The sequence below is a fragment of the Rhincodon typus genome, chromosome 45 (genome assembly GCF_021869965.1).
Source record: "Rhincodon typus isolate 14 chromosome 45, sRhiTyp1.1, whole genome shotgun sequence".
NCBI lineage: Eukaryota > Metazoa > Chordata > Chondrichthyes > Orectolobiformes > Rhincodontidae > Rhincodon > Rhincodon typus.
In genome coordinates this window covers 2,031,556-2,043,168 of record NC_063376.1, presented here as the reverse complement: position 1 = coordinate 2,043,168, position 11,613 = coordinate 2,031,556, and the positions used below count along the sequence as shown (strand labels likewise).

Sequence of the window (11,613 nt, the reverse complement as noted above, 5' to 3'; positions counted from 1 at the left end):
TGCAGAAACAAGCTATGCGCTCAGGGATGTACACCTATGGACTGGATATGGCTGAATCCTCGGGTTCTTAGTGTTAAAAATCTCACTCACTCTGAGCCTATCCTGAACGTTTAAAGCATTCCTGCTTTGCACTGCCTTACCTTGGTGAATGTGCTTTGACCCCTCACCCAGAGATACTATGTTCATGTTACTGCTCTGTTGTCATGCCACTTAGTGGGTTGTTAGTCATGATTGTCTCTACATAAGGGGTGAGGAGCCAAATGCTGAGCTTAACTATTTCTATTCAATTCTAGGCTTTTGTCTACTAAAATGAGAGAGAGGCAGGTATTACATGAGCTGGAAATGGATGGCACGGCATTTGTGCATACTTTCTTCAGGTTGGGGGTTGGGATGTGTACTGGCTCCTGAGCAAGTGAGTAGGCTGTGCAAGAAAGCATACAGGATTAGTGGTATTGAGTATTGGGCTGGTTGAGAGCAAGTGCGGGATGATGTTGCAGGCAAAGGCAAGATTGGTAGAGCGTTAACTTCGGTGGGAGGTAGGTACAGTAACAAAGATAATGTGAATGAGGGATATTTGAGAGAAGAGTGTGGTACTTATGCTTGCTGAGTGAAGAAGATCATTAACCTTTTTCCTACATTGCTGTACATTCCTCCCAATAGCTGAGACAACTTTAGCTCAGATGGCAATGGTCTGTTGTTATGGCCTCCAATACTGGTCCTTCGAGAAAAGGAAGTCCTATGTTTCACCAATCCGTCCAGCAGGAACCTGCAGCAAAGCAGGGTGCCAATTTCTTCCTGACTGTCATGTCTGGGGCAAACGTGGGGAACTATGCAGGGCAGCTTCAGACTGACAATGCCAGTCTGTGTGTGCAACAAGTTTTCAAGGTTGGTGCGGCCGCAAGGGATGCTGGTGAATATCAGAATATCTAGTGAGTGGCAAGATGTTTTATGATGATAAGATGGGTCCAGAATTGAACAGGAGAGATGTCATGGGGATGGGGTCGGCGATTAATGTGATGCATTTGGTAAGATATGCAAGAAAACTCACCAAGCCTTAAGATTGTGGAACTGCCCCTTGTTTCTTAACTAACATTCATCCAGTAAACAACACCAAACAAAAAAGGACCATCTAGTAATATATTTGTATACCTAACTTAGAATATTAGTTTTTCAGTTATTATTTAATCTCATCTTGAAAGATTTTCCCATCTTGCTTCTCCATTTTGTTGTGCCTTATTTTTCACTGGAAACCTCATGACTAGGCACAGTCTTCAGCTGATTGTTAATCACCAAACCTTGTGTTGTAATATGATGGAATGTTACTCAGATCTTATATTGTAGCTTGATGGAACATTATTCTTGAGTCTAAGATTCTGCGTAACACAAACAATTGGCATGGATCATATTTTATTGAAAGACATCTTTGAATTAGCATATTGCACGAAAGCTAGTGTGCATTATTGAAACTTAAATCCATTTTTGCAATTTTCTGTTCCATTTGTTTAATTAAAAAATGTTGCTCAACAATGTGAGTGATGTTGTCCTGAGTAAAGCTCCTCTGCACTGTACCATTGCACTCCCAAGGCAGGTACAGAACTCAGTAGATGTAAATCTCTCAGTACCCTGTCCTATCGAACACTCCCAGGACAGGTACAACACTGGCTAAATACAGAATAAAGTTTGAACATTGTAATTTTAGTCTGCCAGCTTCACAATAATTCTCACAAGTTTCAGAACCCACAATATCCATCCATGAAAAGGAGCTGGGAAACAATATTCAGACAATTAACTGCATTAACTCTGCAATTAATGCAATTCTAACCTTAATCAGAAGTATCTTCTTAACAATTTGATCAGTATAATTTACATGATTCAGAGCTGCATTATGGTGTCCAGAGACTGACAAGGCTCCTTCATTCTGTGGAATCTCAGTATATCATACCTCTTCAATTTTCCATCCGAATGTCACCTTGGATTTGTGTGGATGAATTCTAGGGACAAGACATCCCCACCCACCCCACAAGATGGACCTTCAGAAATACAAAAACTGAAGTCTTGTGTTCACAAGGACTTCTAAAGATCCTTTATGGTTGCCTTGGAGAAGAATATTCCTCCACCGTAGGTGCACCTGAATCTTCATGTGATTGGTCGACACCACAAGATGTGAGCAAAATTTTAAAGTTAGAATATGGTCATAAAAGTAGAATTTTATATTAATTGTGTTCCTTTAAAAGTTGGCTGAGAATGATACAGAGTTTTACAGAACAGAAACAAACTACTTGAGTGAACATGTCAATGCTAGACGAGCTTCATTCCAATTTAGTTCATCTTGTCCTTCTGCGTTTTTACTTGATATCAGTGGAACAATGTTGCTCCAATCCTGGAATCCATATCGTCTAATTATTTAAATTCGTAATTACTTAAAGTATGAAACATGCAACAGTGAAGTTGCAAGAAGAAAAATAATCTCCTTAATGAATCTCCTATCAATCTTACAGCTTACACAAGATGACATGTGAAATGTGTATACCAACAGTAAAATAGTAACACGAGCACATCATAAATGAGAAATATGGTTATCTATATTAATCTGTGGCCTCTGGATTTTCACCTGGAAAAGAAAGAGGTAAATATTTTATTGCCTTCTCTAAATAAACTCAATGCTCAAGTTCAAATATCCACTTTTAAATGGGAACTAGACATGTGAAATTGTCACACTGTAATTACTGTTCTGGTCAATGTGCTGCAGTGACAGTGCAGACAGGAGGGCAGTATTACAGCCTGAGACATTTTTATGGGTAGTTCGCAGTGTAAATGTGAACAAAGGAATTGATAAAGTCAAGAAGTCACACAACACCAGGTTACAGTCCAACAGCTTTATTTGAAATCATAAACTTTTGGAGTGCTGTTCTTCGTCAGGCAGAGGGAAGCTCACAGGCACATAATTTATAGGTGGAGAGATAATTGCAAAATAATTCCAGAGAATTAAGAGTGCCAAAAGATAGAGCAAATGGTGTGAGTGCAGTGTTGACAGACTGAATAACAAGTGATCAAAAGTGTCAAACGGTGTGAATAAATCGTCAACAGCTGAACAGCAAGTGAAGGGTGACCTATGTTCCAATTAATTAAGGCAGAGGGATAATTACAAAAAATCAAAAATAAGGTGGTGCTAGAGACAAGCCAAGTGGTTTGAATAACATGGTAGGTATAAATTGCATGACGAGGGTTATATCATATTATTCCAGCCACTTGGTTTGTCTCCAGCACCATCTACTTCTGATTTTTTGTAATTATCTCTCTGCCTTAGTCGGGTTATAGCTCATCCCTTTGCTTGCTACTCAGCTGTTGACACTTTACTCACACCGTTTGACACTTTTGATCTCCTGCAAAGACTTGTTATTCCATTTGTCAACACTCCACTCACACCACTTGCACTATCTTTTGACACTCTTAATTCCTTTGAATTATATCTTGGCCTATAAATTCTGTGCCTGTGCGCTTCCCTCCATTTCACCTGATGAAGGAGTAGTACTACAAAAGCTCGTGATTTCAAATAAACCTGTTGACAGGTTTAACCTGGTGTAGGGTGACTTCTGATTTTGTCCACCCCAGTCCAACACCAGCACCTCCCCATCAAAGGAGTTGACGATAGACACTTAAAATAAGAACAGAATGTATGTTTTATGAATAAGAATATAATTACATCTGTGTGCCATAGCCCTGTTTTCCCCTGCTCTCCAATCTGCCAATTCGTCGGAAGGTTAATTAGCTTTACATTAAGAATGGCCTCCTTCTGCACTGAAGTATTTCTGTTATTCTGTGAAGGAACGCATTTCCTGTTTTCAGCTCCACTTCCCATTGTGACAGTAGGAGCAGTCTGTACCTTACACTGTTGTATCCACTGGAAAAGGGTGTTTGATATCCTATGATACAGTTTTGAATGCATTATTGCTCATGCAAGTTTTTATACCTGACTTTCTGAGAGAGAGAGCCTATAAATTTCACCCAAGTTTTCTTGACCTGAATAGTACATCTTCTTCTCAAAGAATTATCAACAGAGGTCAATTTGGGGTCACACATCAACGTAACACTTATGGTTTAACTGGTCTATTATTTAGCCAAATAATGGTTTAAACACAAACCTCCCCAGTATTGAAGTTGAAGTTGGAATTTAGCTCAAGTTTCATATTTACCACGGAAAAGTCAGACGAATCTCTTTCACCTGTTGAATCTGTATTATAAATATATGAAAAGGTAATTATATCAGGAAAGACTAATCTTGTATGTATACAGCACATTTTATGTCCTGAGTATGCCAAAATACTTCAAAGTACTTTCAGTTTGCTGCAATGTAGGAAACATGACTTGTCAATGGGCACACGATCCCACAACAGCAGTATGGTCTTTTATTGAGGGAGGAACATTGGACATCAAGAAGAACAAACAGTTCTTTATTGTCATGGGATCCTTTACACCACCTGAACTGTTAGCTACTGTTAAGTATCACAAATCAAGAACAACATTGATTGATCTATAACTGTGATGTAAGATAGGAACATGAGATCCATTCATCGCTCATTAAAATAGTGTATGAAGTAACTTCACCAAATGTGCTGCTGTGTTTAGCTTATAGCATCACACACTGGAACATTAATTTCAAGACCTCTGTTGAAACAGGCATAAGGCTAGCAACAGAATAATTCTTTTACTTGTCAGCTGGTTGAATGCTATTTATATTTTGCAGTCACCATTCCATTCATGATGAACAAAATCAGTACACTATTTGTAACCATCTTAGGTCTTGTAACTTATGGAAATAGAGTCTGTCATCTTTTGTGTCATTCAAAATAGATGAAATCTGAAGTGATTCTGGAATCAAATTAAAATAATAATCAGCTCAAATTTGAAGTGGCCTTGACTATTCCATTGCTAATACACGTCTGACTAAAATGTCTGAATAAAATTAAAGGGTACAGTAAATATCAGTCTTACTTTCATAGCTGGTATCTTCTTTGTTATACACAGTGATTGTCGAAGGATTGCAATATTCGAAATCATCTTCTGCCCATTTCTCTAATATAATTTTGTTTTGCTCATCCTCTCTGTTAAAAAACACAGTTGTGAGAGAATTGCACTTAGAATAAAAAGGTAATTGAGCCACTTTGCATGGGCTTAGTTTACCAGATCAGTTGACATGCTGTACTTCCATTTATTGCATCATTTTAGCAATTTGCTTCAAGAGGCTACAGAAATGGCCTGTGGGAGAAATGGAAATGGCTGCACACCACAAGAGAAGGACATGAGCAGCAGTGACATTGGAACAGTTGTCATCCTTGGGATCCTTGCCAAGACACACACCATTCCAATTTGAATGTAGATCAGCATCCTTTCACTGTCATTGGATCAATATCCCAAATATCCCTATTTAATACCAGGAAAGCTCCAGTGTTGGAGAGGTTGGGAATTCTCAGAAAGTCAACTAATACTCCCTAAGTATGTCATATCTCAAATTATTCAGAATAATTGGGAACTGTTTCCACTGTCTCCCTAGGGAGCCTTGAAATCCATATGTTGATCGTTGGCTCACTAACATTTCTGCTGATTAGTCTTCAAGATTCCCCCTTTCAAACTCAGTCATATTTTCTGGTCCTAGAGTTCTGACTAAGGTAAGACAGCTTGTTAAGGTCTTACTTAATGTGTTTAGAATCTGGAAAGTATCTATTACATTGTCTCTCAATCTTTTCTTTGCCCAGTTTATGCAATTTCTATCATAATCAAATTGATGCATCATTCTGGAATACCTCGTCCGTATCCTTTTAATGTTTGCAATATCCTTTCTGTGTTGTGACAATCAGAACATTGCATAGTATTCTAATGCAGTTGTGCTAATGTTGTAACGTATAAAGGCACAGGTATGAACACCTGACTCTTTCCAGTCTGCATGGTTCAGTACCAGAGGTAGTTTATAGAGACATGAGGTAGAATTTTCTGCCGCCATTTCCAGCAGGATGCCACCACCTAACACATATTTCCCTCCCCTCCTTTGTCAGCCTTCCACAGGGACTGTTCTCTCCAGGATGTCATGGTCCACTCCTCCTCCACTGCCAACACCTTCTCATACCCTCACAGCACCTTACCATGCAAAAGGTGTAACACCTACCCATTTACTTCCTCCCTCTTCTGAGGCCGCAGACACACCTTCCAGGTGAAGCAGTGATTTACCTCACTTCACTCAATCTAGTCAACTGCATTTACTGCTCACAACGTAGTCTTCTCTACAATGGACAGAAGAAGTGCAGACTGGGTGACTGCCCTTGCAGAACATCTACTCTGTGAATGCAAAAAAGACTGAATTCCAGCGTCCTACCATTTCAACAGACCATCATATTCCTTGGCCAGCATCTCTGTTTAGGGCTTGTTACAGTGGTCCAACAAAGCTCAGTGCAAGCTGGAAGAATAGCATCTCATTTTCTGCTTGGAAACACTCCAACTTCTGGATTTAATGTTGAGTTCAATAATTTTAGGGCCTGAGCACCTTCTGCTATCTCCTTACTCTAACTCCACGCACCAGGCTTTGTCATCACATGGGCTGCTATCACAACATTAGCAGCTATTCATTCTCTCAGGCTGACTTTTACCCATTCCTTTGTCTGCCCAACTGTTTTTCTCTCTCTGGGCTGTATCTTCACCTACGGTTTACTCTTTCCCCCTCCTCCTACCTCTTCTCTAACTTATAGACTAACCTTTTCCTAGCTACAATCAATTCTGAAGAAGGATTACTGGACCTAAAATGTTAACTCTGCTTTCACTTCACAGATAATGCCAGAATTGCTGAGATTTTCCATCAATTTTTGATTTTGTTTTATAATTTTCTGCATTTTGTACCTGCTGTAACATTGACAGTTTTAGGTCAGGAACCTGTTTTATTCCTTGGTGAACTTTGCCAATGCTGATGCCCAGATCCATAGCGTTAACAACTTGCCTCTGGGTTCCCAACCATTCAAGATTGGTTGCAATGCCAGGATTTCCAGGTAAAAGGTTACAAAGCTCACCAGTGGTTTGGTTTGAAGGCTGCAGTAACCATAGGAATGGTGAGGAGATCTGGGAAAGCTCTTTGGGTTTATCTCTCTTATGTGAAAGCCCTGTTGGGTTATCTGAGGGGCAGTTGAAATGAGTGAGCTATGTCAAGGACAGGCAAAAGAGGACAGTCTTTCTGAACAAGCAGCCAGAGCTGGAAGTGGCTGAGGAAGTCAATATAGCTATGTGGTCCCTGCACTGAGACAGTGCAGTAGGAGGATCCAGGACCTCTGTAATGGATCTCAGGTGAATGGCAAAACACATTCTGTTGACAAGGCCCACACTCAGATTTTCTCAGCAATGTCTTACTCAGCATCTCTCTGAAAATACAATCTGCAGTTCCACTATACCTCTTTCTGCAGGTATCTCACATTCCCCTCTGAGTAAGTTCACTTCCGCTTATGCCTAACAGTCCCCTCTCCATGTCTTTCTTAAAACTTCCCCTACTGGTTTTTTCAAGATCTATAGTACTTTATTTAAATTTCCGTGAAATGCAAAGACACAGAACCAACGTCTTAATGTTTTTGATGGTTATATTTTACTGTACCTTTGTCTGCGGTATTGTTTTCTGCCCCTTTGAAACCACACTGTGTAGACTGCAAAGGCCAAGAGGCCCAGAAGAAATAGGATCAATGCTGCTGATAAACCACCGATCAACCCATTCTTATGAATCGGAATATTACAGAAATCCCCTAAGTACCAATAGCCTTCAGTATTGTCACAGCTGGGAAAAGAAGAAGAGGAAGATTCACCATTACTGACTATTGGCATTACATCATTACTGTCTGCTGTTTCAGTTGTTAACAACACACCAGGGTCCTGAGGACAGGAGATTCACACCATTTAACTCATAGATGGGGGATATTACTGACCCCCACCTGCCATATTTACAGGTGGAGGAAACGTAAGGGTGGATGGGTGCCTGGTAATGTTTACTTGCCTACTCCCAAACAGCCTCCATGGTTCAGTGGGTTGGTAAGGCATCAACAGCCTGCCTGTTTTCCCTTCCACTTATTATGGCCTTTAATGAGCCAAATTGATGATCAATTAATGGCTTGTTTCTTCCACCAAAATAATAATGCATGCAGCTCCAGGGGTGGGTGGGGCCCTCTTGTGGCACAGTAGTAATGCCCCTACCCCTGAACCAGGAGGCCCAGGTTCAAATCCCACCATTCTAGAGGTGTGTACTAACATCTCTGAACAGGTTGATTAGAAAAATAGGTTAACAAAATATTTAGTTATTCTTGTTGATACCATCAAAAACCACATTGTCAGTTTCCCCATGTAAGCTATTGACAAACTGTTCTATCTTACCAGCATCATCTCTCTTGAGCATTTTCATATTGGATGCCAAGATGCATTATTGGACCATATAGCAGCACCATCAATAAGACCAACTATTACCTCAACTGTAACATTGCTTGACTCTGCCTTTGCCTAGGGTCATCTGCTGGAAATTTCATCCTTACGTTTAGTGCCTCTAGATGAGACTACTCTAATACACTCCTGGCCTGTGTTTCCAATTCTGATCGCTGGCAAATTTGAAGTCTTTAAAAATTCTATTCTCCGTTTCCTAAATTATCATTCATACATCACCCCTGCGTTGGCTGATCTTCACTGGCTCCCAGTTCTTTTTTTATATGACTCAGTTTTTAAAGATTTCATGCCATCACCTCTTAGATTCCCTCTACACTCACCTCCCCATTCCCCATAATGCCCATGCCAACTTAATGTTGCCTCATGCTGTCCATGCTTTCCCCATATCTCCTCATTACCACATGCTAACTCTGACGATATGCATCTTTAAGAGGGATTTGTCTGTCTGAGTTCTCTTGAAGGAGGGTGTTTTAAACCTGGTGCTGGCATGTCTGCTCCATGGAAAGCAGAGTGAATAGCTTTGGGTTTCCTTTAATTTAGTCAAAAGAGGCATAATCAGGTGGAGTCAGGCTCACAGAGACCCAGGGTTTTAGATTTTGCTTTCAGTTGTTGAAGTTGGGATTTGGGAGTTGAAGCTGCTAGAACAACTCTCTCTTTCTGCTGCTGCAAAAGGTTGAATGCACTTTCTGCTGCTAGATTCATTTAGTTGGTGTTCCATCTCCTGGACTGGAGGAAATAGCAAGTGAAGGAGATCTGTTTTGCTGAATTTGCCTTTGCCAATAGTGTGTTTATGGGATGCTGCTATATTGGAACAGTTGATGAGTAGTAGTTAAATCATGTATTGTTGATTTCAGCATTTCTATAGAGTTACAGTTATGTCAGTTCTTTCTTTGTTTGTATTTTAACTGAGGTGCAGGAATAAAGTGTGGTCTGTTTAAAGCCTATTATTTTATCAAATTGAATTACATCTGGAGCATAGTGCCTCTAAATAACAGAAGAGTTAGGATTTAGGCTATCTCCTTGACATCTTTTGAGAGGGTTTGGTCTGGTGCATTACAAATTGGGAGCTCCTGTGGATAAAAATCTCTAATTGAATGTTGGATTTAAAGTTATTGGACTCAAAGACAGCAAGTGGTGAGCATTGGTGTTTTCGTTTCAGGTGTTGCATTCAGTTGGTTTAAATAGGGTGTGCCTTGTGTAATAATGGCTGTTTCGGTGGTTAAGCGTTCCTTGGGTGTGGAAGAAATTACTTGGGGTGGTTTACAGAAAGTAAGTTAGGTAAAGCTTTTGGAATTGGTGGAATAGCTGGAGTTGAGATTGCCCGTGCTTAGAGGGGAGATGATTGCAGTGATAGCTCAGCATTTACAATTTCCAGAAATGCAATCACAATCATTGGAAATGGCTAAAATTCAATTGCAAATAAAACAGCTTGAATATGAAAAGGAAACAAAACAGTTTGAGTCATGATTGAAGGCAGAAGTAAGTGATAAAGAGAGCATGTTTGAACTTAGAGTCTTACGGCATGGAAACAGATGCTTTGTTCCAACTCATCTGTGCCAATCAGGTATCCTAATCTGACCTGGTCCCATTTGTCAGCATTTGGCCCATAACTCTCTAAATCTTCCTATCTATATACGTATCCAGATGTCTTTTAAATGTTGTAATTGTAGCCATCTCCACCACTTCCTCTGGCAGCTTGTTCCATACAGGCACCACCCTCTGATAAAAAAGTTGCTCCTCAGGTCCTTTTTAAATCTTTCCCCTCTCATCTTAAACCTGTGCCCTCTAATTTTAGCCACCCCCACCAATGGAAAAAGACCTTGGCTATTCACCCTATCCACAGTCCTCACGATTTTATAAACCTCTATGAGGTCGCACCTCAGCTTCCGATACTCCTGGAAAAATTCCCCAGCATATTCAGCCCCACCCTATAACTCAAACCCTCCAGTCCTGGCAGTATCCTTGTATTTCTGCACCCTCTCAAGTTTAACAACATCCTTGCTATAGAAGGGCAACCAGAATTGAATGCGGTATTCTAAAAGTGGCCTAACCAATGTCTAGGATAGCTGCATCGTGATGTCCCAACTCCTATGCTCAATGTTCTGACCAATGAAGGCAAACATGCCAACACCTCCATCACTATCCTGTCTACCTGCAACTCCATTTTCAAGGAACTATGCACCTGCACCCCTAGGTCTCTTTGTGCAGCAACGCTCCCCAAGGCCCTACCATTAACTAAAAACTTAAAGACCTGTGGATGCTGTAAATCAGGAACAAAAACAAAGTTGCTGGAAAAGCTCAGCAGGTCTGGCAGCATCTGTGAAAGAAGGGTCACCGGACCCGAAACGTTAATTCTGTTTTTTCCTTCACAGATGCTGCCAGACCTGCTGAGCTTTTCCAGCAACTTTGCTTTTGTTCCTGATTTACAGCTGATCAAGGTTCTATTTGTACTCTGAGATAATCTACTTCACTGTGCATTACACCACCTTTTTCAGTGTCATTGTAAAATTACTAATAATGCCTCCTACATTCACGTCTAAATCATTTATATAAATGACAAAATGCAGTAGACCCAGCACCAAACCTTGTGGAACACCGCTGGTCACAGGACTCGTAGTCTGAAAAACAACCCTCTACCACCACCCTCGGTCTCTTATCTTCAAGCCAATTTTGTATCCAGTTGGCTAGCTCACCCTGGAGCCAATGTGATCTAACCTTACTAACCGATCTACCATGCGGAACCTTTGAAACGTCTATCGCTCTGCCTTCATCAATCTTCTTTGTCACCTCTTCAAAAACATTAAGTTAGTGAGACAGGATTTCCCATGCACAAATCCATGTTGACTATTTCTAATCAGTCTTTGTCTTTTCAAATGCATGTAAATCCTGTCCCTCAGAATCCCCTCCAACAACTTAACCACCACTGATGTAAGGCTTACCAGTCTATAGTTCCCTGAGCTTCCCTTACAGCCTTTCTTAAATAGTCCACTACATTAGCCAACCTCCAGTCTTGCAGAACCTCACTCATGGCTGACAATGATACAGATATCTCAGCAAGGGGCCCAGCAATCTCTTCCCTAGCTTCCCATAAAGTTACGGGAAACATCTGATCAGGACTTGAAAGTTAGAACTGTAATGTGGAATTTGACTTAAAATGGT

General features: G+C 40.5%; 1 protein-coding gene across 1 annotated transcript in view; it reads right to left on the bottom strand.

The window, feature by feature from the left end:
• Positions 1-1,398: 1,398 nt before the first annotated feature.
• Positions 1,399-11,613, bottom strand: part of LOC125487764 (mucin-17-like) — a 56,916-nt gene continuing 46,701 nt past the window's right edge. Inside the window, exons 7-10 of the mRNA XM_048620019.1 lie at positions 7,625-7,801; positions 4,993-5,102; positions 4,143-4,231; positions 1,399-2,611 (exon numbers count right to left, since the gene is read on the bottom strand). Coding sequence (XP_048475976.1) covers positions 2,558-2,611; positions 4,143-4,231; positions 4,993-5,102; positions 7,625-7,801 — 430 coding nt within the window. The 3' untranslated portion in view covers positions 1,399-2,557. The remainder of the gene's footprint in view (positions 2,612-4,142; positions 4,232-4,992; positions 5,103-7,624; positions 7,802-11,613) is intronic.